This window comes from Terrapene carolina, unplaced genomic scaffold, assembly GCF_002925995.2.
Source record: "Terrapene carolina triunguis isolate 2854851 unplaced genomic scaffold, T_m_triunguis-2.0 Scaffold69, whole genome shotgun sequence".
NCBI classification, from domain to species: Eukaryota; Metazoa; Chordata; order Testudines; family Emydidae; genus Terrapene; species Terrapene triunguis.
In genome coordinates, this window is record NW_020664420.1 from 18,594,350 (window position 1) to 18,621,354 (window position 27,005).

Sequence of the window (27,005 nt, forward strand, 5' to 3'; positions counted from 1 at the left end):
ACCCCCAGCGTAGAGGCAACTAGGTCAACATGAGAAATGTTTCTGTCAACCTACCTTCCCCCGCTCAAGAGGTTGTGTTTCTACAACAACAGAAAAACCATCTAACACTGACAATATCCTGTAATAACCTGAACAAACCTTACAGAATTAAGATAACCTTTACTGAACTAAATTAAACCTTATTGAATTAGGGTTAATACTTTTGGGGTATATTGTATTAAACATTGAGGAGTCCAGTGGCACCTTAAAGACTAACAGATGTATTTGGGCATAAGCTTTTGTGGGTAAAAACCCCCACTTCTTCATATGCATGGAGTGAAAATTTAAGATACAGGCATAAATATACTGGCACATGAGGAGAAGAGAGTTACCTTACAAGTGGAGAACTAGTGTTGACAAGGCCAATTCAGTCAGGGTGGATGTGGTCCACTCCCAATAATTGATGAGGAGGTGTCAATACCAAGAGAGGGAAAATTGCTTTTGTAGTGAGCCAGCCACTCCCAGTCCCTATTCAAGCCCAAATTAATGGTGTTAAATTTGCATATGAATTATAGCTCTGCAGTTTCTCTTTGAAGTCTGTTTTTGAAGTTTTTTTTGTTGAAGGATGGCTACTTTTAAATCTGTTATTGAATGTTCAGGGAGATTGAAGTGTTCTCCTACTGGCTTTTGTATGTTACCATTCCTGATGATAAACATGTACTTGTGTGTGTGTTATTGTGGGATTGTATGTATGCACCTTCTGTAAGAGACTGACTAATGCAATTTCTGGAAGGTATTAGAAACTTCAAAAGACTTTGGAACAATATCTCTGAAGTGGATTTCCTAGGAAGTACCTGGGGAATGCAAATGACCCATTTTGAATCCACCCTTTTGAAGCTAAGCTCTGGGAAGGAAAATGTATTTTCTAATGACCTGCTCCTGACAACTTCAGATCAACCCCCCCTGAACTGTATAAAGGGAAAACTAAACCTATTATGAGGGTGCTGTGATGAACTTGTAACCACAAGGAATCCTCTGGGGTGAGGATTTGAAGGACTGCTCCTCCCAGAATCCATCTTAGAATTGGGGAGTGGGGGGCAATTCCTCTGGTAAGTGCATTAGCGTGTGTGTAGGTTCTTTCATTCCTTTTAGTATGTTTTCTCTGTTAATTTTTAGTATGTTTTCTCTTTTTACCGCAAGACTAAAGTAGGCTTGCTCAGAAAGACCTGTGTGGTAACTATAATTGTGAGCAGTCACGCTGTTACTCATTTCTGAAGAGGAAGCAAGCAGGTGCCCTTCAGCAACCTGTCTGTGCTGTGAAAACATACTGAAGGCAGGGAATTGTGCAGCCTGGAAATAACCCAGTCACATGCATGTCTCCATTCTGGGGAGCTGAAAGCCTGTGAGTGGGTGCCCTTGCTAGACCACTGAGGGGAAATATAGGAGCAGTTGCCTTGAAGTGTGACAAACCCCTTCTGTCACTGTCTACTATGTCTACATTAGGGGGTTAAGCTGGCATAGCTATGGTGCCACAGCTTTGCTGATACAGTCCCTGCACGGTAGGCGAAGCCTAAGACTGTTTCTTTAGGGAGTGAAAGACAACTTTAAAAAACAAAACTAAATTAAGGCCACATTCATGAATCAACAGTTGGCTTTACCACTGTTCTACCATAGGACACTTTACCTAGCAACTCCAACCTCATAACGAAGAGTCTGTAAAAGGATAAATAGGAAAATAATTAGCAACAAAGATTCTGTTTTCTATGTCATGTTTTGAAAAACAGACTGAAACCTTCAGGGGAAGTGTATGTAAAAAAGTATTTTGGAAAGAGCTTGTTGCCAATTTTGTTGCCAAAATGTGGAGCTAGTATTAATTTAAAATAGCTCCTAGACATCACTTTCTATTTATCAACCATATTAAATATTCATGAAAAACATAAATCACTTTGCTCTATAACCACTCATCAGTTGGATATTAGTTTATAATGTTAAAAATTAAACACAGATCCTGTCAAGTGCTTTATAATTATACATCAAAACTATGTTATTACGACAGCTTTATTTTTTTAAAGCAGCAAAAAGTTGTAAAGAGTTTGGGGCAAAATCTTTGCTGTGTTTTGTCTCAGATATTTATTTATTGTAGAAGAGCAAAGAAGTAAGTCTCTTATTTTCACCAATGGGTACTGTTAGAGAGAGGCAGAAAAACTCTGAAAGTGTGATTTAACAGGTGAAATCAGGAGCAGAGATTACCCCAAATTCCCAAATTAAAGAAGAAAAGTAATTATACCAAGGGCACAATGCTGCTTTCACTAACATCATATGGCAAACCCCAAGTAGGGAAGCTACCTACATAAGAACATAAGAATGGTCATCCTGGGTCAGACCAATGGTCCATCTAGCCCAGTATCCTGTATTCTGACAGTGCCAATGCCACCGCAGCTCTCTCCCAGGGAGGTTTTAAGCCCTTCAGTGATCACCCCGCTACACCCCAGCAATGAGTTCCACAGGTTGACTGTGCATTGTGTGAAAAAGTACTTCCTTTTGTTTGTTTTAAACCTGATGCCTATTAATTTCATCAGATGACCTATGGTTCTTGTATTATGTGAAAGGGTAAATAACACTTCCTTGTTCATTTTCTCCACACCATTCATGATTTTATAGACCTCTACCATATCCCCCTTACTCATCTCTTTTCCAAGTTTAATAGTCCCCGTCTTTTTAACCTCTCCTCATATGGAAGCTGTTCCATAACCTCAATCATTTTTGTTGCCCTTCTCTGTACCTTTTCCATTTCTAATACAGTTACTCCTCACTTAAAGTCATCCTGATTAACGTTGTTTCGTTGCTGATCAATTAGGGAACATGCTCGTTTAAAGTTGTGTAATGCTCCCTTCTAACGTTTGGCAGCCGCCTGCTTTGTCTACTGCTTGCAGGAAGAGCAGCCCCTTGCAGCTAGCTGGTGGGGGCTTGGAACCAGGGTGGACCGGCAGCCCCCATATCAGCTCCCCATTCCCCTAAGTTCCCTGTGCAACAGCTGCCTGCAGTTCAGATGTGTCCCTCCCCCCACTGCCATGTGTTGCTCCTGCCCTCTGCCTTGGAGCTGCTCCCCGAGACTCCTGCTTGCTGTGCCAGGGGGGAGGGAAGGAAGAGGGGGGCTAATGTAAGGGTGTCCCCCTCCCCCCGCTCCTGCACCCCGCTTACCCCATCTTCCATAGAGCAGGGCTCAGGACGGAGGGAGCTTGCAGCAGCTGCGGTCTCAGCAAGCTGATCTAATTAACAAGGCAGTGTACTTAAGGGAAATGCGCATATCTCCCTCCATTCCTGCTGCCTTGCAGAGTGAGAGAGTTAACCCTTGAGGGCTCAGCCAATTGCTAGTTCATCATTTAGCAGTAAGGGAAATATCCCATCCTCTGACTCCTCCACCTCAACCAAGCTTCACAATCATCATCACTGTGTACCAGTATTAAATTGTTTGTTTAAAACTTATACTGTTTGTGTGTATATATATAATATAGTCTTTTGTCTGGTGAAAAAAATTTCCCTGGAACCTAACCCCCTCATTTACATTAATTCTTATGGGGAAATTGGATTCGCTTAACATCATTTTGCTTAAAGTCACATTTTTCAGGAATATAACTACAACATTAAGTGAGGAGTTACTGTATATATTTTTAAGATGGGGTGACCAGAATTGCATGAAGTATTCAGGTGCAGGCATATCAAGGATTTAGATAGTGGCATTACGATATTTTCTGTCTTACGATCTTTCCCTTTCCTAAGGGTTCTTAACATTCTGATAGCTTTTTGACTGCTGCTGCACATTGACCGGATGTTTTCAGAGAACTACCCACAATGACTCCAAGATCTCTTTCTTAAGAGGTAACAGCTAATTTAGACCCCATCATTTTGTACGTATAGTTGGGATTATGTTTTCCAATGTGCATTACTTTGTATTTATCAACGTTGAATTTTATCTGCCATTTTGTTGCCCAGTCACCTAATTTTGTGAGATCCCCAACTCTCTGTAGTCTGCTTTGGAGTTTACTATTTTGAGTAATTTAGTATCATCTGCAAACTTTGCCATCATATTATTTACCCCTTTTTCCCAGATCGTTTATTAATACGTTGAACAGCACTTGTCCCAATACAGATTCCTGGGGGACACCACTATTTACCTCTCTCCATTCTGAAATCTAACCATTTATTCCTACCCTTTGTTTCCTGTCTTTTAACCAATTACTAATCCACAAAGGGACCTTCCCTCTTATCCCATGACTGCTTACTTTGCTTAAGAGCCTTTGACTGCTTTGAGCCTTAAGAGGGACCTTATCAAAGGCTTTCTGCAAATCCAGATATACTACATCTACAGGATCACCCTTCTCCACATGCTTGTTAACTACCTCAAAAAATTCTTATGGATTGTTGGGGCATGATTTCCCTTTACAAAAGTTGTGTTGACTCTTCCCCAACAAATCGTTTGCATCTACGCGTCTAATAATTCTGTTCTTTAGTATAGTTTTAACCAATTTGCCTGGTACTGAAGTTAGGCTTATTAGCTGTAATTGATAGGATTGCCTCTGGAGTCTTTTTTTAAAAATTGGCGTCACATTAGCTATCCTCCAGTCATCTGGTACAGAAGCTGATTTAAGTGATAGGTTATATACTACACTTAGTAGTTCTGCAATTTCATATCTGAGTTCCTCAAAACCTCCTCTACTGACACCTCAATCTGGGATTGTTCCTCAGGTTTGTCACCTAAAAAGAATGGGTCAAGTGTGGCTATCTCCCTCACATCCTCTGCAGTGAAGACCAAAGCAAAAAATTAATTTAACTTCTCTGTAATAGCCTTATCTTCTTTCAGTGCTCCTTGAGCACCTCAATCGTCCTTTGTTTGAAAGGCTTCCTGCTTCTCATGTACTTAAAAAAAAATTCTGTTAGTTTTTGAGTCTTTTGCTAGTTGCTCTTCAAATTCTTTTTTGGTCTGCCTAATTATACCTTTACATTTGACTTGCCACAGTGTATGCTCCTTTCCCCTCCTCAGTAGGATCTGACTTCCAATTTTTAAAGGATGATGTTTTGTGTCTAACCACTTCTTTTACTCTGTTGTTTAACAGAGGTGGAATTTTTTTTTGGTCCTCTTACTATTCTTTTTAATTTGTGGTGTACATTTAATTTGATCCTCTATTATGGTATTTTTTAAAAGTTTCCATGCAGCTTGCAGGCATTTCATTCTTGTGGCTGTTCCTATTAATTTCCATTTAACTAGCTTTCCCTTTTTTGTGTAGTTAATCTTTCTGAAGTTAAATGCTACTATGGTGGGTTCCTTTGGTATTTTCCCACCCAAAAGAATGCTAATTTAATTACATTATGGTCGCTATTACTGATATTCATCTCTTGGACCAGATCCCTTGCTTCACTTTGGACTAAATCAAGAATTCCCTCTCCCCGTGTGCATTCCAGGACTAGCTGCTTCAAAAAGCAACCATTATTGGTGTCTAGAAACTTTATTTCTGCATCCTGTCCTGAGGTGACATGTACCCAGTCAATATGGAGATAGTTGAAATCCACCATTATTATTGAGTTTTCTATAACAGAATTCAAAAAAGAACTAGATAAATTCATGGAGGATAGGTCCATCAATGGCTATTACCCAGGATGGGCAGGGATGGTGTTCCTAGTTCCTAATAAACCTAAGACCCTCCTCTCTACACCATTGTCTCATCCACACACTGAGACCCTGCAGTTCTGCATGTCTAATTGGCCCTGTGCATGGAACTGGAAGCATTTCAGAGAATGCTATCCTGGAGGTCCTGGACCTTAATCTCTTATCTAGCAGCATGAATTTGGCCTCCAGAACCTCTCTCCTACCTTTTCCTATGTCATTGTTATCTACATATACCATGACCACCTCCTTCCCAGCACTGCACATAAGTCTGTCAAGATGTCTCAAGAGATCTGCAACCTTTGCACCTGGCAGGCAATTCACCATGCGGATCTCCCAGTCATCACAAACCCAGCTATCTATATTTTTAATAGTCAAATCCCCCATACTATTACCTGTTGCTTCCTAATAACTGGGTTCCCTCCCCTGGTGAAGTATCCTCAGTGTGAGATGATACCATGACATCATCTGAAAGGAGGGTCTCAACTATGGGATCATTTCCCTCCACTCCAGTTTGATGTTTTCCTTGCCCGAGATTTTCATCCTCCTCAACGGCACAGAGGCTGTCATACTGGGGTGGGACTGCTCTACTGTGTCCCAGAAAGTCTCATCTAGGTATCTCTCTGTCTCCTCAGCTCCTCCAGTTCAGCCACTCTGTTCTCAAGATTCCATACTCGGTCTCTGAGGGCTTTTTCTCCTTGCACCAAATGCAACACATATGTGACCTGCTCACAAGGCAGGTAATCATACAAGCTGCATTCAGTGCAATAAACCAAATAACCCCCACTCTGCTGCTGGACTTCTGCCTGCATTCTTTTTAACTCCTGCAGCTTTTTTGGTTTGGTTTGGTTTTTTGGGGGGGTGGCTTCAGGGCAGTGTTTATTGGCCTAAGTTTAGAGAATGTTGGGTGTATCTGGCTCTCTCGCTCCCTCTCTAAACTACCTCATAAAACTCCTGTTTGCTGCTCCTGGTCGCTAGCTGGTCACTTAGGAACTGGTTTTTAAACCCCTATTTTCCCTAAGTTAGCCCCCACCTGCTGGTTAATGGTTCCTAAAGAGATTAGGGATCAAAGCATTGTTAAGAAGCTCTTAGATTTGCTAGCAGGCCCCCAAACATACCACACTATATACTACAGTCAAGCAGCAAGAACACAAATAAACAACAAACACACACACACACACACACACCCGCCCTCTAAGGGTCATCTAATTGCTCCTCCTTCACCTGGAAAACTCCCTCACAATACCCCGCTGTTTGCTGATCCTGGTCTCTAGCTGCTGATCAGCAATGTGCCATTAGCTGTGTAATCTTTTCTGTTCAGCTATTTTATTAAATCCTGCTCATGTATGTAGAAAAGCTAAAAGGTCAAGGGCAGAAATATATCCTTGATGGACTATGATGTACTGACATATTAAAGGTAGATGTGGGCTTGAACCAGATTTGAAAAGTTCACTACCCCTGACTTTGGGGTGTCTAAAATCCATCATTTGATCAGGATGCCCATTTTTCAGCTTGACCCCAACTCTAATCAAAGGGAAGCGCATTCCAAAGTTGCAGGACTGGATGGAGAAGGCTTGCCTCTTAAGATTATACCCTGGAGCAGTCAGCAGCTCCAAAGCCACTGACTTTAAGTGCTATGATGAAAATGTCTACGTATTATATTCCTGGTGTTATTGAGGAGCACAAAAAAAGATCACATATTTTATCATCAGTCTCTGGTTAGTTCTTTACCTTATCACAACACAAAATTACAAATTAGCTTATACCCATCTCAGAACAACTTTACTGAGCCCTGTTTGCAATGATTAAGAAAATAAAATAATAATTATTATTAATAATAATAATAATAATAATCCAACTGGGTTCAAGAAAATCACCATATCACAGCCCTAGGCTAATTTGTATTGCTGTGCTCTGGTTGGGAAGGAATAAAATAGTGTCTGGTAGTCAATCATTTTTGGTAAGATGCAGTCTGTAATTACTGTATGCCCATAATTAACTACAACGCTTTGCACTCTCTCTCAATTACCGTTCTTGTTGCTACCTTTCCTAGTTCTCAAAACATTTTGTTCAATTTCCTCTCTATCACCTTTGTTAGGGAGCGATGTACTGCTTTGCCCTTTGTCCCAAGCACTCTGGAGAACTGCTTGTTATGTCTTTATTTCAGCCGCAGTATGACTGATTCACACTCATTTCAGGAGAAGAGGGGCAGAGAGTATGCGAAGAGGGGGGTGGAATTTGGGTTTGTTTTGAATCTTAGAAACCTCTTTTCCCCCAAACATGATTCCCATTCATCCTGTGTGTGTGTGGATACAAAAATTACAGGCACTCTGCTCATGGTTGCCTTGACAACAGCAAGGCATTCTTGTTTATGGTGACCAGTGGGCCTGCAAGTTTCCCAGGCCCATGGGGAAGGGGAGGGCACACGAAGAAGAAGATGGAGCAGAGATGAATGAGATGGCAGAGTAGTTGAGAGCCAGCAGCCATGTGGGAGAGCAAGCTGCGAGCAGGATTAAAGGGGCACATACATCTCCACAGAACAATGGGAGCTTTTGCTGGCTTTCTATGGAAGAAAAGAATATGTACACAATGGCCTGTGACACATAAAAGCCTCAGAGCTAACTTTATTGCTTCTCCATTAAGGACTTTGCCAGAGACCCATTCAGCCCTAAGAAGTCTCATCAACCCTTAAAAATAATTAAGAAAATAAAACCTTTCATTCTTTCTTGTTTTAAAAAAATCTGGATTTTTTTGGATAATTTTTTTATAGTGTTGACACGATGAAAGCTGTTGAAAGCTTTGGGCTCAATCCTGCAAAGTGCCAACAGCTTCTCGTAAGGCGCTGAGTGCCCTTTGCTCCCAATGACTTCAGTAAGAGGTGAGGATACGCAGTACCTCCCAGGAGCAGTCTCTGTGAGGTGGAAATTTGCCTCCTCCTCGTATAGCAAAACATGATCCTTTGTTAATATTTGGCTCTCAACACTCTATCTTGAATATTTATTTTAGCACTCTTAACAGTCAAGAACAGGGGACAGAGCAGTCAGCCCCTCCTTGCCTCAAACTAGAAAATCCTTTGTCTGAAGAAGAAAAGCAGGAATAAGACCAGAACAACTGAAATACAAGGCAACATCACAGCATGATCGCAGAATAGGAAGCCAAGTTGGAAAGCAGCTTAGTAAGAAAAGAGTATGACTCCTGGTACCTACTCAGGGTCTCATCCAAAACCCACTGAAGCCAATGGAAAAAAACTCCCATTGACTTCACTGGGCTCTGGATCAGTCCCTTAGGATACGTTTATACTAATAAAAGACCCAGAGCTGACCTAGGTCAGCTGACTCAGGTTCACAGGACTTGGACTACAGGGCTATAAAATTGCAGTATAGACATTGAGGCTTGAGTTGGAACCCGGGCTCTGAGTACCTGCAAGGGGAGCATTCCAGAGCTCAGGCTCCAGCCCAAGCCCGAATGCCTACAATGCAATTTTATAGCCCGGCAGCCCAAATTCCATGAGCCAGAGTCGGCTGACCTGGTCAAGCTGCAGCTGAGCCACAGATCTTTTATTGTAGTGTAGACGTACTGTAAGACAACAAATCCAGCTCATCACACTACCCCCATGCCAGTCCAACAATGAAATAGGATCATAGGGTCTGATTCTGCAAAAGTGCTGATCACTTCCAGAGAGGTGTTGAGCAGCCCCAATTCCCCACAGACTTTGGGTATCTGGCCAGTGGTACAAGGAGATGGTAAAACCTATAAAAGCATCAAGAGGCCAAACCTACAAAATCTCCGGGAGTTGAGGGCACTCAGCATTAGCCCCCAAGTCACCTGGCAAGAGCAGGACAGTATCTCCTGACAGACGACATAACAGAGACTATACCTGATCTTAGCTAAAATGCAGAGGAAAAAAATACACAGCATATTGCTACTTGTTTAGCAATATAGTACAAGGGGAATAAGAACATATGATCATTTAAACTCAAAATTCATAAGCAAAGTTTTGAACAAGTTGACTCGAAAAGTGAATATAAATTTATTCTTGATTTTGTTAATCTCACATGTTCTTTCTATCTTTGTTAATTATACATTTTTTTATCATGCTGAAGAACTAAAAATATAATCCTAACAAATCCCATCTGGTATAAAAATTGAACATGTTCATTATGGAACAGAAAGGGCCAACAATTACTAAGTTTGTGTTTAGACATATTAGTAAAGTAGGGTGGATATTTGAATTCTTTTGTGGAACTTTGGGGGAAAAAAAGGGTTTATCTTTGAAAAAAAAATATAAAAGGGTTTTTATGATTTACTTCCTATTTAAAAAAATACTACTCCCTCTTTGCACTCACTAGTACTGTATATAACATCCAAGGATCTCAAAGCACATAACAAACGTGGAATTAGACTTCACAACATCACAGTGAGCTACCGTGGCAAGTATGATGACCTCATTTTACAGATGAATGATCTGAGGCACAGAGGAGTTACAGGCCATATATTCCAAAGGTTGGATTCCCATTTGACAATAAAATTTGTGCCTGTAAAATTTTGCCCTTGCATTAGAAGTAGAAGTTTAAAACAGGCAGTTAAAGATGTCAGTATAGCAATCTCCTTCTGCATCATTTTGTGGGTGCAATTTTTACACAAAAAGGGAGTGCAAATGAAAGGTTAAGCCTGAGTGACATGATCACATTCACACCAGAAGTCTATGGCACAGCCAGGAATGGAACCCAGGTGTCTCTTTTGAGCTTAGTTACATCAGTGTACATAGAATCATAGATTATTAGGGTTGGAAGGGACCTCAGGAGATCATCTAGTCCAACCCCCTGCTCAAAGCAGGATCAATCCCCAACTAAATCCCCAAATGGCCCCCTCAAGGATTGAACTCACAACCCTGGGTTTAGCAGGCCAATGCTCAAACCACTGAGCTATCCCTCCCCCCCATCTAGGGTAATACCCTTGTAACTCTAAACAGTGCATATTTACAGCAATTACAATGTATAATAAATTTTACAAAAACCAATCAGTTTAACTAGGTCATGGTTCTTGTTTTAGGTTTGCATATTATTTTTGTTCAGACACTTTATATTCATGGCAGTCCTTTTCTATATGTTGCATGTTTTACCTATGAGATAGGTTCTCAAAATGGGTGCCTTTCACTGTACTTCATAAATTCAAAGATAGATATAAATGAAAAGACAATGCTCAGATACTATGGTGATTGGTATCAATATAAGACCCGAGAAAGATAGACAGACAGAAACAGGAGATACCCTAGGCTAAATAGTGCCCAGCACTATGGGAGTCCATGGAGAGGATATAGGGATCTTTGCCCATCCCCTGCATCATTCCACAGGTGGTAGGTACAATTTCAGTGGAAGCATTATTACTGATTTTAAAAAGCTGTGTTAGCATCCCAAATGCAGGCTGGGAAGGTGTTTCACCCCTTAAAGTGGTAACAAGAGGAGCACTAACCATATCTGTTTAAAGAGTGATGGATCAATCACCCCAACTGTGCATTTCCTAGGATCCTTGGGAAATTCTTACTTAGAGAGCCAGAGTTCCTCTTGGGTCTCCTATTACAGAAAGGCTCCTCCACTTGAAAACCACAATCTGACCCTGTTTGTGCAACCTAGTGAACAAATGATTAAGTAGATGCCACATTGGGCACCCTGGGATCCACATTAAATCAGAATTGTACTAAGATCAGCCAAGTGTTAGGATTAATGTCTCAAACTTTTGGGACGCCTACAAAAGATTCCAAATGTTTAATTCATACAATCGCAAGGATTTTCTGAATTAAGCTAATGTCACTTAATCTATTTGAATCTCCCATGGCTTGGGCCAGAGGTAAACCCAGGTCATTGCATTAAACATTTAAGAAAGGCCCTCCATGCACACACACCTCTATAAACACATCAGGTAGTCAATATTGTCTGAAAGTACTCTGTGATTTCTTCCCTGCCATTCCAGATTAAATGCAGCAGATTTCTATGAAGCATTTTTGGATTATGCTTAATCTGTCAACCAAAACTCAATGTATTATCTCTGTGGTACAAAGGAATTGCCACATCGGATCAAACCAATGGTCACTCTAGTTCCGTATCCTGATTCCAACAGTTGCTAACACCAGATAATTCAGAGGAGAGTTAAGCTCTCCTGACAGACAATTTATGTAATAACAAGCATGGGGGGCGGGGGATGCAACAATAGCAGCACTACCTGTGAAGAGGAACAGAGTCGTTTTACTAGGCCAGTATAACTTGGGTTACTTTAAATGTACTTGTTATCAGAACTCCTCTCACAAAGCCATACTCAGGTTGCTGAGTTTACAATCTTTACTCACAGTTTTATGAGGTGAATGTCCTTGTGCTTAAATTTATTAGGAACGGCTGCCCTGGATAATAAAGCATCAGGGAAGATGGGAATGCGAGCAATAGTCTACTACATGACTACTACTATCATTGCTGTAATTATTGGTATAATCATTGTGGTCATCATCCACCCTGGGAAAGGTACAAAGGAAAATATGCACAGAGAAGGCAAAATTATGAAAGTGACAGCAGCAGATGCCTTTCTTGATTTAATCAGGTATGGCTATTATATTGTACATCTTCTGTAGCAGTGGCAACAGCAGCAATATTTAGATGTACATCACAAGGAAAATTAACATAGACAATCTGGGACAGTGACTAGCTAAACTAGCCAAACTTCACTTGAAGCTGGTGATGCCAACATTGTATTACAAAATACAGAACTAGCACAGTAAGTACTTTCAAATAAGCAGCTGAACAAAATGTCAAGGAAAGAAACTGCTTTTAAAATTCAAAGCAATGTTGTGTTCAGAAACCTGCTTTACTGCCTCCACATGTTCCTCTTCTCCCCCCAAAACTACAACTTCTAACACCAAGTTCCTCTCCTTTACCCCCTACTCCAGCAAGAATCTCATTCCACCTGAATCCATTCATTTAGTCATTCATCTTATTTTACATGGCAGCCCCTGCTTTGGGGCCATATGGTTACCTTTGCTCAATTTGCATGGAGAAGAGAGAGAGACCAGGGAAAAGTAGATAAAAAGCATGAAGCAGCATGGAGCAGAAGCAATGTAGCCTGTTTCCTCCAAGCTAAAAGAAACTCTGCAGTGCCATTTCTATCCAACTGATGTTCCACAGGGGTGTGCCAGGAAGTGGGGAAGCAGATAATGAATGTGAACCCAATGGCTTTACCACCAAGAAATTCAGAAGAAGTTCATGCTTTGTTAACTCCAGCAGAGGGGGTCACAGAGCACAGACATGGAGGGAGGCCTCCAAGAGCCATGCTGCAAGGAAGGTGGTCTCCAGAATGGAGCAAGAAGAGGCTTTCACTCAAGATAATTCTTCAAGATCAGATAGGTGCAGACTGGCATTTATTCCTTGCGGAATTTCAGCATTATGGAAAAAACACTTGTAATACATATAAAATATTACCCTAAAATACTTTATGCCATGTCAAATGTAATTTAACATTAGAAAGAGAGCTGTATGAACAGATTTTTCAGTTTGATGGCAATTTCAAAAAATAATAAAAAAATTGTTTTGGATCAAATGAAAAATAAAAATTTTCAAAATATTAGGCAAACTAATAAATCAAAAAAAATTTGCTTTGGGTCAAACAAAATGAAACATTTTTGTTCAATTTTGACCATTAACGTTTTTTAATTTAAAAAAAGTAAAATAAAAGGAACTTTCAAAACAAAAAGTCATTTCAAATTGAAAAATTGAAACACTTTGTTTTGACAAAGTGTCAAAACAAAATGTTTCGATATTTTGGGGGAAATTTTGTTAGTTTTTTTTTTTTTAACTGAAACAATTTGGCAAAATTGACATGAATGTGTGAAATGTTTAAGTGTCACTGAATCTGTATCATTTGCTGAAAAAAATATTTTGGTCAAAAAATGTCATCCAGCTCTAATTAGGAAAACTTACTGACTATTCCCTTTTAGTAATCACAATAAGACACACTAGATTGTGTGACTATCAAAATGTCAGCAGTTTTCATTTGAAAAGAAGTGGTGCTGCATTACATATTGAGCAAAGTTAATCTGTATCCAGATCATTTTAATAAATACCTATACCAAAAAAGACAGTACAGACCCTCTAATCATGTTCATTTGGCAAACCAACCAACATTCTGTTTCATGGCCAGCCCTGTTACGTAGGATTTGAAACACAGTTCTTTACTCACTGGCCCAAACCATCCCTCCTAAATTTTCTTGAAAAGATAATAAGGTAATACTATAAATGAGGCCCTATTCAGTGTAACATATACACATGTATTTTTTCATCTTAGTGGTCCTTTAGTAATCAGTTTATCCCCATCAGCTGAGCTACCGGTTAATATGTTGCTAGAACGTGATTAATATTTCTGACATTTTATCTCTTTTTCACAGAAACATGTTCCCTCCAAACTTGGTGGAAGCCTGCTTTAAACAGGTAAAACTGTGCTGTTATTTCTAACTGAAACTCCAATATGGTATCTTTCATGTAGTAAATTAAAGACTGAAATGTTATTAATATTTTTTTAAGGAACAGCCAATGATTTTGCTTGTCCTTACAGCAATCATGGATCTTACATGTACTGTTATTTTTCAGCTAAAGAAAATTAACTAAAATGGATATTTGTTTTCATTCATTTGTACAGTGGTACTTGCTGTGAGAACTTGGGAAAACCCACTTAGGCCAGCAAGCTCAAAAATTAAAACTTCTCCAGATCTGCCTGATTCATGAGCCTAAGGCAAGCTTAATGAAAATCAATGGAGAATTTTCTTTTCAAAGACAATATTGGGCTCAGGGGGACAAGGAGATGGTGAATAATCAATGTACTATTGGTACAAAGGCTGGAACGCATCCAGGAATATCACATGGGAAGTCTGCAAAGAACATAGGTTGGAAGTAGAGGAGCCAACTCTGCATACATCAAAGGCGAAACATATAGGTCAAATTAATATAAAGCATTGCTTGTATTTCTCACTTACTGACTGATGATAAGGCAGGAATGCCACTTAATTGTTACTTATCGTGTTCCTCCACCTGTAGTCTAGCCCTAGCCAACATTCCTGTTAAAAGGGAAAAACAAAAGACACTAATGAGATTTTTAAATTCCCTTTAAAAATTTTGGAGAGCAATACATGAATATAGTGAGCCTTCTACATATATGTATGTTGCTATGAATATGATTATTTCTTTCTAATACTATAGTTTTTCATCTTTAGCTGATGCTATACACCATTCATTAGTGTCTGTATCAGAAACTTTGCCTGGAGCCATAGCTGTATCTTGAGGCTTCTCTATGCCTTACAATATCTTTAAAATGTCTCACCTTCATGTGCTCAGTACTCAGGGGGGTCTAGTCTTATTAAATAGTCTCAGTAACACTCCAAGCTACCATGGAAAAGAGTTCTGAACAAACACCTGAATGAGGCCAGTTTAAATGACTGATAGTGAACAGCAAAGTAGTTCATACTAGTTGTTTTAAACCCAGTATATGCAAGGAGATTTTACCTTAGTATGAGAGTTAAATTTTTATTTAAATGCACAATTTCCACTCTATACAATGCAAGAACTGTTATGCAAATAAAAATGTTCTGTAGGTTTTGTTGACAAACATACTGTGCTTCTCAATTTACCTTACAGTATAGAAGAATTGCCAGAAATAGCTGAATAAATAGGAGATATTTAAGGACAATTGTTTCTGGCTGGTCCCTTTCATCATTAGACTGTGCTTACTGAGAAAGCATCTCTTTAAATCTGTCCATTTCGGCATTATTAATGTTTAAATCATACCTTGAACTTAGAATTAAGTAAGATAAATAAAATACAATGGGATTTTTAAAAACTAGAAATTATTTTATCATCAAATCTGTAATATAAAATATTAATCCATTTCACAGCAGACATAATTATGGGCCAGATTTACAAAGGTATTTAGACATCAAAATACCCTGGCCCTGTAGCCTTCTTTTCAAAAACTTACTTTAAGGTTTTCAGTGTGTTTCTCAGAAGACTTGTGAAGAAGGTATTATTTAACTGGCATAGTCTGGTTCACTAACATTCTAAGTATTAGCATAAAGACTGAAAATTCTGACACACATATTTCATAATCCTTTGTTCCCAAGAGATTACAATGATGTATGGCTGCAGAAAGATGGAAACCGCAATTGCCATCAGCTCTATATCCAAATTGCCATCAAATCTGCATCAAAATCAAGCAGTTCTGATAATCTTTTCAAAAATGAGATTATTTGGTAAATTCTGTGGTGACATGGTTCTCTGCTCTGTTGTCGCCTTCAAAAACGAATATATTTGCTTGAAGAGATTTGCGGAATATGCATTAGAGCCTTTTCTTTCTTTATCCTGCTAGCCCACACTGGAAATAATGTAGTGAAATATATTGAGGTTTTATTCTCCTGCCCTTACATACAAGTATTATGATTCTGTTTGAATCATTGGGGTTTGAATCTATGACCTTCAGCACTGGAAACATGAGCCTTTACCTTTGAATTAAAAGAGTAGCTCTATTAAGCAGCAGCTGGAGCAGTACAAATTTTGTACTCCATCCTCCCATGTGCTACAGCCCATGCTCATATATATCAACTATTAATGTATGCTACAATACTGTGGTATATGACATTATATTGTCCTTACCATGACTCGTTTCCTTGAGGTGGACCCTTGTTTTCCATTTGCATGACTGAGGAAAGTAGGAGAAAGGGGAGCAGAATGCAGCAGCCAGGGGAGTTGGGGGAGCAGGAGTAACTGTGGGTAGTAAGGTAGTGGAAGGAGTCAGGGCAGACTGGGGGAAGGAGGGAGACCCTGGGATAGCCTGGAGTGGGTTACTGGGGGAGAGGGGAGAGCCTGGAACCCTGGGGATTGTTCAGGCAGGATCTTCGAGCAGTCTTCCCCATTCTGCCCTTGCTTCTGCTTCCCTTTCCACCCTTTGACCACCCCCACCTCCTGTTCTGTTCCCCTCCATTCTCTATCAGCAAAACCCTGAGGCAACAAGCTGGTGCCTCCTCTCCCTGCCCTCCCCCTCTCTGGTGGCAGGTAGGAGGAATCTCCACAAGGGCTGCACCAGCAAGAGGAGCATTGAGAGTGATGGAGCAGACAGTCTCTCCGCACTCAGCGCCAGCACCACAGCAGCCACTGGTGGGAAGGGGGAGTCACTACAGGGTAAAAAGGCCCTGCTCAGTCCCCACTGGGTGCATGTGAGGGATGTTTGTCAGAGCTGGGAAAACCCTGCCAATAAATTCCCAGCAAAAAAGTAGCACAAGGTTGTTAGGCCCCCACAAATGGGGTCTAGCCCCACAGTCTGAGGGAGCCTATAGTGGACTTTTATTTGGACCAGGCACTAGAGAGGGACAAAGACCCACACTGCCATGGTGTGTCAAGCTGGAAAGAAAGGTGCTGACACATAGATTTTGTCAGGAAAGTTAAAGTGCTTTCCCCCCCAATAAATCAGTTTTACCACCTCTAGTCCCCTGCTTTTCCGCAGGCAGTTCATCATCACTACCAACGTCCCATTCTAAGCTAGGCGGTACACTTCTCTAGATGTTTGGGAATTGCCTAGGAATTTTTGTGTTACTCTCTTCTCCCACTATGGAAGAACACATATACTACTACCTCCCTGTCTCTCTCAGATCTCTTCCAGTGCATCAATAACAGGTTTGGATCACTGCTAGCCTCAGAGGGTTAAACTAAATTGTGTGAGTCTTTACACCAGTTGTGTCCATCCATGTGATAAGTGTCAAAGTCTTCACTCCACTGTACATTGACAACTTGTTTTTGTGGTTTCTATTAGCAGTGGATGAAACTCAAATGATTCAGTTCCAGTAAGTATCCAGATAGCTTGGGTGCTTATCTGACGCTTAGATAAATTTATTCAAATTCTTCTCTCTTCATAATCCCCGTATTCTCTCTCACTCATGACATTCTAATAGATTCCTGGCACAGTCTTCTATCTCTGACCCTGATCCCTTCATTTCTTTGCCTCCCCTAAATTTGAAGAGCCTATGGTATGACCCAGAAGAATTAGCAACCAGTCTAGTAACCTGCAGTTGCTATTCAGTTCTAATTCTTCATGTTCTGAGGCTATGTCACAGGGGCGAGAGAGATCAGGATGAACTGGACAGCCCTGGGGAAGGAAAGGCAGCGCAAGAGCCTGTGGGATGGTCAGCATTTTGGCAGTTTTCACTTGAAAATAAGTGGAACCTGAAGCCTATTGAAGTATCACAAAGAGGAATTTGTGGCACCTAATGTTGGAAATTAAGAAGGTCTGACATAAGAGAATGGCAAGGGTCATCCTGCTAACTGTATTTTTTCTGAACCTGTTCATCCATTTGTTATTATTCTTTCCTGCAAGTCCCTGTACAATGGAACAGAAGTGTTAAGCATACAACAAGACACATTAAGTATATCAACATAATGCTAGCTATTGCCTGCACTTACAATAGCTGGTTGAGATATATTACAGCTACTGTTAAGATGCCTGATTCATTAATGCTTCCATAAATAATTTAGTATGATTAAAATGTGCATCACACTAGTCTGCATGAAATTAAAAGAAATGCTGAATCAGGAATCTGAGGTACCATTTTTCTTATGTTCCTCATTTTTGCTCTTATGGTGTATTTCACCTTGGCAGTGGCAGGTTGGGAGGTTTGAGCTGGTATAATGGTCACCATTAAAAAATATTTCACCAAAAGTTACACCACAGTATCTGAGTCACCAAATTTACATTATATTCTAATTGCATTGTCTCACATACCATGGTGTTATCTCTGTTGGTAACTACTGAATTTTAATAGTAACCATTTTATATCACTATCTTTTTTGCAAGTTAATTACTGACATGTTCAACTACACTAGTATGAGGTTGCTAATTTAAATATCATGCAGTAAATTAAAATCAAATTGCTTTCAATGGTTTATATCACCAAATACAGTGATAATTCATTTTAGTATGTAAGACAATCAATACTGTTTGTTTTCATACTAGGATAATTTAATTAAAATTCATCTTGAAATATATTATTCATTACTGAAATAACACCACAGCTTGCAAAAGTCCAATAATGCCATTCTTTTAATTTCTATAATTCTATCAAGGAAACAAGGCTCTGCCTTGAAATGAAGGGGCCATATCCTCAGCTGGTATAAATCAGCATAGCTCCATTGACTTGTGAGGATCTCTGGTCCGTCATGTACTGGTAACTTGGACATGGTGTATTACTGCCAAAATATAACAACCTAGTTTTCCTGATACCCCTGTCCTGCAATGCCTTTCTTAACTCTCATGAGTAGTCCCATTGAAGAAATAGTCAAAAGAATAAAGACTCCCAGTATCAGGAAGTAAGATATTAAAATGTCACTTTGATCTAACTGAACTCTACTAGAGTTCAGTTTAACCCTGTAATTCATAGAAATATCCTCAGCCAGCCCCCAATATATAGCTTGTGCCTTTCCCTTCACATAAGGGCCCACACAGATAACCTAGCTCTCCTCCCACTGAGATGCAGTAGCTGCCTACTTAAAAGTGACCATCTTCTGGTTCCCATCTTGGACTGATAAGGGCTGGGATTTATTAGCAGTTCAGGCACTGCATCTCAGACTGTGATTCAGTGTATAAACCCCACACTGGAACTAAAGGGGTTAAGGAGCAACTCAGGGCCTAGGTGACCTTACCCAGCCACACCTGCAAAGAATGTGCCAGCTGAAGGTGGAGCAGAAGGGACCTGATAGGGCAGGGAGAAAGAGCTATCTTGAGAGCTCCTGAAGAAGGGTGCTGCAGAAACCTTTTCCCTGAGGGAAAGAGCCTGCCTGCTGAGCCCAGAGGGGCTGAAGGTTCAACTATTCTCTTCTTCTTTCACTACTTTGAGGCAAACTGTAAGACTTTGGTGAGAGAGTGGGTGGTAGGAAGTGGTCTGGGGAGACAGCTTTAAGGCAGTCCTGGTGCTGGACATTGGTGCCTCTTACAAGATCCTGGGCCACAGACTAGTGGAGTGGGGGGCCTGGGTTCCCTTACTAATCCCCCTTGTTAAGAAGGGCATGAAAATTCTCACTTCCAAACTCTCCCTCGGGGAAGGAAGCAGAGGGTAAAGACCTTTAGAATCCTGCAGCAGGGATTGGACACCCACAGACAGACTAAAGGTTCCCCTCCAATCCTGAGGGTGGGGGACACCATGTCTTCCTTAGGACTCTGTCACCCTGCAGATAGATAAGACTGATGGGTGACTTGACTGGAGGCTTGTGACAGTAGCCAAGGGAAAATATTGGAGGTGGGGCAAGCAGAGGCCTAGCCCCCTAACCACTAGGTGATGCCACCAACTAACACCGTCCATCACAGAGATTTCAAAGCAGTTGCTCCTGGAAATGTTGCTGCTGTTGGTACTCCTACATAAATGGCAGCAAGACTTGATGAACAGCAGCCTGGGGTTGATGTTGTTGACTCAGCAATTCAATCATCGATTTCAAGACCTAATACATTTACTCCCTTTGTGAAGAAGCTGTTTCATCTTGCCCTGACTCTACCTGTAAGCAGGTGGAGTTCCCACCCTGCTCCTAACACAATACACTCACTGGCTGCAGGCCAAACTTACCCCCTTCTTGGGATTTCCTTTATTGCAACCTAAAAAGCAACAACAAAATATAAACCTCAGCCTATATTTTCTCCTGAGACCAACTAGAATTCTTCCCTGCACTAATACTGTGTCCTAGACCCTAGTTTTCTGTGCCTCAGAATGACACCCATTATCAACTCAGACCCTTTCATATCCTGGTTTGGCATTAAAAGGATGCCATAATCTGTCGACAGGGTGAGTCAGCAGAAAAGCTCTACATCTGTGCAGGGTTCTAGTGCCTGACATCAGGATGAATCAGCAGAAGAGTTCTGAATCTCTCTGTAAGGTCCTTGAACTTGATACCCTATTTCATGCCCTTAAAAATAATATTAACTAATAAAGGATCAAGTGTTTCTCTATATTGAAATGGAATTTGAGAAATGGTACTTCCACTGGGAGTTAAGAACTGAATCCAGCTTTATGCCTGCAATGGTTAAGCAAATACTCTTGAGCAGTGAATCAAGACTTTGTGTCTGATGTATGGAATCTAACCACACCTCAGACCAGTTGAACTCTTTTCTTCCCCTACACTCAGGTTGCTGTTCTTAGTCACAAGAATGTCAACTGTGCATTCATTTCACTTAAAAACTTCCAAAGTCTTGCAATAGTTTTGAACTATTAGTAATAGTACTGAACTCCTTGGGCCTGATCCTCATTATCAGTGGGTAGGTGTAATGGGGTAAAATTATCAACATCACCTAAGTGACTTAGATGCCTAAGTACCATTGGGTGCAATGAGATAAAAGTTCCTGAGTCACTTAGGTGCTTTTAAAAAATTTTACCCAGAGAGATGTAAAGGTTGCCTTTATGTAAATGAGAATTAGGTTCCTTGTGTTTAGACAGGATAAGTCTGTGATTTGTTTTCTGGTACAGATATAAATATGCAGGATATGAAATTATCATGGGAAAAATAGAAATGAATGCATTGTGGAGTATTGTTTTCAAAGCAAAGATTTGGAGAATGCTGAGAATTTGAATCTGATTTGTCCACTTGATGTCAGTGGTCACACGAGACAGAATTCTTTTGTAAACAAAGAGGTAAATCAATAACAAATGGTTAAAAGAGAGAGACAAATTCATGGCTTTGTCATGGAAAAAATATGTAAAAGTCCTAATTTCAGTATTTAAAAAAGGAAAAGTCATGATACATGATACTTATATTATCCTTACATTTATTTTTCCAGTAGAAAAATGTGAAATATCTGTAATCAATAGTTTAAAAGCATATAAAGAGCCAAAAAAGTCCAATTAATGGAAAAGTCTTGCTGAGTAGTAGGCAAACTCAGTGAAAAAAATCACGACTCATTATAAAAACACAAACTAAAAGACACATTTTTGTCACAAAAATCATATATCTGACAAACATACAGCTTTGATCATGACTATGAGAAATATTAATCTGAGCACATGAATTCTTGAAAATAAAGGTGAAATGCTGGCCCCATTGAAGCCAATGCAAGGTTTTCCATTTACTTCAGGGGATCCAGAATTTCACCCTAAAACTTTATTTTACCCCTAAATATGACACAAACTAATAACTTAAAAGACATTTTAAAATGGGGAAGTAATAATGCTAGTATCACGAGAGTGATAAATGACGAGTGTACTTGTCTGTTTTTGTAGTAAGTCACTCTGTTTTCTGTCTTTTCTTCTTTTTTTTAAGTTCAAAACGAACTATGACAAGAGAATGTTTAGAGTAGCAATTCCACCCAATGAAACATCCGTTGTGGCTTCCGTAATAAACAATGTATCAGAGGCAATGGAAACCCTAACTCGAATGAAGGAGGAGGTGATCCCTGTTCCAGGTGCCGTCAATGGAGTGAATGCATTGGGACTGGTGGTCTTCTCAATAAGCTTCGGATTGGTGATTGGGAACATGAAGGAGCAAGGGCAGCCATTAAGACACTTCTTTGATAGCCTTAATGAAGCTATCATGAGATTGGTAGCTCTAATCATGTGGTAAGTGCCTCTGTTAAATGCTATGTTAAATTATTATGTCAAAATGTTTTGAACATTCAGCACCAGTATGTGCTGGATACTGAGGATCTGTGTTTTGTAGGAGGTCAGATTAGAAGTTCATTGTTCAGCTTTGCCGGAAGGAGGACAGGAAAGACTGGCTGTGATTTTGTTAGGCCACAAGTTTATTCCTAAATGTCAGTAAGTACCTGGCAGATAAAAGTGTACAATGCAGGTAATTCCATAATCCTTTACATATGCCTGGGGGGGGGGCTGCTATCAGCCCTCCCCCTTTACTCATCCTGGTCCCCAGCCAACCCGCTGCTGTGATCTCACCACCTCCCCCCCTCAAATGTGGGTTAAGGGGGGCTATAAAAGAGGTGGGGTTGGCTCCCTGCTGTGCCAGTCATAGGAGCCCTGAAGCCCCCTTTCTCTTCATTTAAAGAATATCTCCTTTAAATCCTTTACCAATCCATTTTATGTGATCACTGTATCCCTTCCCTATGGAGTACCTGCACTAGACATCCACCCACATTGACATAATGAGTCGTGACATCGTAACCTAACCATCATTTCATGTTTGCCCCAACTAAGCCCCCAACCCACTGTAGGGAAGGTGAAAAACCCCACCTTGCCTCGGCCAATCTGGTGGTATAGGAAAAATGCCTTCCCAGACTCCTGAGAAAGAAGCAACTAGAGTAATCCCCACAGCAGATCATGAAAAACCTGGTATTTAACTATTTCTTGTGGGTGGGAGGATTGGTGATGCTCTACCTGATCCAGGTAAAAAGAGGGCTTTTCCTGAACCAGCGCAGACCTAAATAGTCTCCCCTCTTCCAGTCACCAGGGGCGGGGAATGGGTCAGCATCCCCCACACTGACCTGGTCTAAAGCTGCTGCAGCAAGTCACTGTCACACTCAGCAGTCTTTCCAGGGGGGCAGCCTTTCCAGCCTAAAAAGGGCCACACACCTTTTCCTTCAAGCCAGACAATGCCCCCACAGCTTAATGTACAGCGAGGTCATCATGGTCTCTTCTGGCCTTAAAAATCTATGAATCTAAGAATCTTCTGCTGCTGAAAATTGGTATAGCTCCATCGACTTCACTAGACCTACCCCAATTTACAGCTGCTGAGGATCCAGTCCTGAAGGATAATATCCGTTTAGCTATTTATAACTAAACATGATGTTTTAAAATTGAGTTCTGCACACTGATAATCTGAAAAGGATCTAAATATTTTAACGTATATTCATCTCTTGATGCATGTGAGTAATTCCTATTGTCATTACCATTAAGAGGTAAATATACTCTTTAGAGTCCATGACAGAGTTTGCTTGGCATATAAAGATCCTCTTATCATATGCTAACTCCTATCATTCCTTCCCTCTAACTCTATGGCACCATGTCAATGTCCCATTTATCAACAATATGCCCATTATTTTCATTAGTTCAGAACACTATTTGCTTTTCCAATGTGCATAGCATATTAATATGTCACTGCTATTCCCAAATGTTCATTCTCCTATGAATTGTTGTTAGTTTTTATATGGTATTCTACAGACAAATGACAATGAAATCCCTGCTCAGAAGGGTTACCATAAAATCTTTACAAAGTCTAAGATGCAACATTTCTCAGTCAGAGGCCAAATACAACAATTCATTTATGAAATGACATCTTCCCTCACATGCTACAGCTGATCATTTTCACAAACACATATACATCTCCAGTGTCATGGAAACTCCTTAAGTAATGGATGAAAAGCTATAAAGAAGTTTATTTTTTCTAATAATTTCTAATATTTTTTCAAACATTTTGTCCTTTACAATCACATTTCTAAACATTATTAATTATGAATTGTTATTATTATCCTGGAAATGTTTGAGAATTTAAAATATGGAGTGAGAATTATTACATTGGGAAAACTTCAAGGTGGGTTTGATGGCTGCTGAGTGTAATGTTATAATCAATGTAATAATCAAGTTCTGTTATTTTACATGAGTGTAGTAAAATGACAGGTAACGACTTTGTAAATAAGACCCTGTGAAAAGTCCAGCTGCAATTAAGATTATCTTTTATATACCTTAACTAGCAGGTTGACGTATTGAGCGCTAGATCCCGACCTCAGCTCTGGCTGAGTAGTATTTGGCACAGCTGAGGAAAGTGGTTTAAGCTACTTTTGCAAAGGGCAGGTCTTCACTACGGGGGGGGTCGATTTAAGATACGCAAATTCAGCTACGCGAATAGCGTAGCTGAATTCGACGTATTGGAGCCGACTTACCCCGCTGTGAGGACAGCGGCAAAATCGACCTCCGTGGCTCCCAGTCGACGGCGCTTACTCCCACCTCCGCTGGTGGAGTAAGAGCGTCGATTCGGGGATCGATTGTCGCGTCCCAACGAGACGCGATAATTCGATCCCCAAGAGATCGATTTCTACCCGCCGATTCAGGCAGGTAGTGTAGACCTAGCCAAAGCATAGGTGCATAGTCTCCATCATAAAAGCAGCCTCCAGGTGGCTCTACCTATCCTATGCCCATCTGCCTATGGCCTGAAGCAGCCTGGCATCAGCCAAACCTAATAGCTTTCTGGCTGTACCCTTTTCCCCAACCATTTTCAGCACTGGGAACCAGAATGCAGGTGGCAAAGAAGCCACTACGCCAGCCCTACACAACCCAGGCATTCCCCTACACAGAGGTAATCCTCAGGGAATTGTTTTAAAGTGGCCTTTAAATGGCAGTCAGGAGTCCATCCGCTGTAGATGGCTGGGAGATGGACTGACTGCATTCTCTTCCTGACCTCCTTTTTGCTGACCCTGACCCCAGCAGAGCCACGCAAGTGTTGCAGCCACTTTCACTGCTGTAGCCTCCACTAGGTTGACTTGCCACTGCCCAGGAACTTGAATTGGGTCCAGGATGTTTATGGTCATTATATCAGTATAACTTTGTAAACAAACATCTATTTGTTCAGCACATACTGATTTGCTTACTTATTTGTAGGTATGCCCCACTTGGTATCCTGTTCTTGATTGCTGGGAAAATTGTTGAGATGGAAGATATGGGTGTGATTGGTGGACAGCTTGCCATGTACACTGTAACAGTTATCATTGGTTTGCTCATTCATGCTATTATTGTTCTACCACTACTCTACTTCCTGGTTGTTCGTAAGAACCCTTGGGTATTTATTGGAGGACTTCTGCAGGCACTGATCACAGCTTTGGGAACATCTTCAAGGTACGCTATGAAATTTTTAAGTCCCAATTATACATAAAATCTACCAAAATGTTTCCAATCCTGCAGTCCATATGCAAATTTCCAACGGATGTCAATGAGAGGGCCTTAGTCTACACAAATACCATGAGGCATTAGAAAATGGATATGAGTCAACAGTGTGCCCTTGTTGCCAAGAAGGCTAACGGCATTTTGGGCTGTATAAGTAGGGGCATTGCCCCTGCAGCCTCTATGCCCCTGCCTGCCCTGCTCCTCCTCGCCCTGCAGCCTCTGCACGCCCCGCCTGCCCTGCTCACCCGGCAGAGGGAGAGCTGCGGGCTCCACGTGGACCCAAACACTGTGCCGTGCTGCTCTGCGGGGGAGGAGGGAGCAGGGGAGGGGGAGGGACTCTGGCTGCTAGAGGCCCCAGTGGACGGCCCCAGCGGACGGCCATTTAAAGCTGAAAAAGCCGGACATGTCCGGGGAAACCCGGACGGATGGTAACCCTATCGTTCCCCTCTATTCAACATTGGTGAGGCCTCACCTGGAGTACTGTGTCCAGTTTTGGGCCCCACACTACAAGAAGGATGTGGAAAAATTGGAAAGAGTCCAGCGGAGGGCAACAAAAATGATTAGGGGACTGGAGCACATGACTTATGAGGAGAGGCTGAGGGAACTGGGATTGTTTAGTCTGCAGAAGAGAAGAATGGGGGGCGATTTGATAGCTGCTTTCAACTACCTGAATGGGGGTTCCAAAGAGGATGGATCTAGACTGTTCTCAGTGGTACCAGATGACAGAACAAGGAGTAATGGTCTCAAGTTGCAGTGGGGGAGGTTTAGGTTGGATATTAGGAAATACTTTTTCACTAGGAGGGTGGTGAAGCACTGGAATGGGTTACCTAGGGAGGTGGTGGAATCTCCTTCCTTAGAGGTTTTTAAGGTCAGGCTTGACAAAGCTCTGGCTGGGATGATTTAGTTGGGATTAGGTCCTGCTTTGAGCTGGGGGTTGGACTAGATGACCTCCTGAGGTCCCTTCCAACCAGGGGCAGCTCTAAGCACCAGCAAAGCAAGCAGGTGCTTGGGGCAGGCCATTTGCAGGGGCAGCAGCCGGCAGGGATCCAGCATGGGAGCTGAGAACCAACAGGGGGCCATGGGAGCTGTAGTTCCTTGGTTAGCTCCCTGCCTATAGAGCCAGCCCTGGAGCAGGGAAAGAACTACATTTCCCAGCATTCCCTTGGCCGCAATCAACAGGAAAGGGAGTGGGAGGAAGTATGTTGCTGAAACCTCATGCTGCAGCTTGCTGTGAATGGAGAGCTCACTGCTAGAAGTGGTGGTCCTGTGAATGGGGAACAAGTGTGCCCAAGGAGTAGAAGGCTTTGCCCCAGAGATCCCCTTCAGAAGACATCCCCAGCCTGGATTAGGGATACTCTGTGACCTCACCTTGCAGCCCCCCAAAGAAAGAATTGGGTGGACTAAATGGACAGTGCACCTCTCTATCTGAAGCCTAGCAAGGGAGGTACGTGGATCCCACTAGAATTTAAAATGAAAAGTAAGGGA

At 41.2% G+C, this 27,005-nt stretch overlaps 1 protein-coding gene across 6 annotated transcripts in view; it reads left to right on the forward strand.

Moving 5' to 3' along the window:
• SLC1A3 (solute carrier family 1 member 3) overlaps positions 1-27,005 on the forward strand; it is an 85,379-nt gene that overhangs the window by 52,460 nt on the left and 5,914 nt on the right. For 4 of the 6 annotated variants that reach the window (XM_026649242.1, XM_026649245.1, XM_026649243.1 and 1 more), the window contains 4 exons: positions 12,025-12,229; positions 14,067-14,109; positions 21,955-22,250; positions 25,239-25,472. In XM_026649242.1, the coding sequence (XP_026505027.1) occupies positions 12,025-12,229; positions 14,067-14,109; positions 21,955-22,250; positions 25,239-25,472 (778 nt within the window). The remainder of the gene's footprint in view (positions 1-12,024; positions 12,230-14,066; positions 14,110-21,954; positions 22,251-25,238; positions 25,473-27,005) is intronic. The other 2 variants (XM_026649246.1, XM_026649247.1) reach the window with 2 other exon arrangements.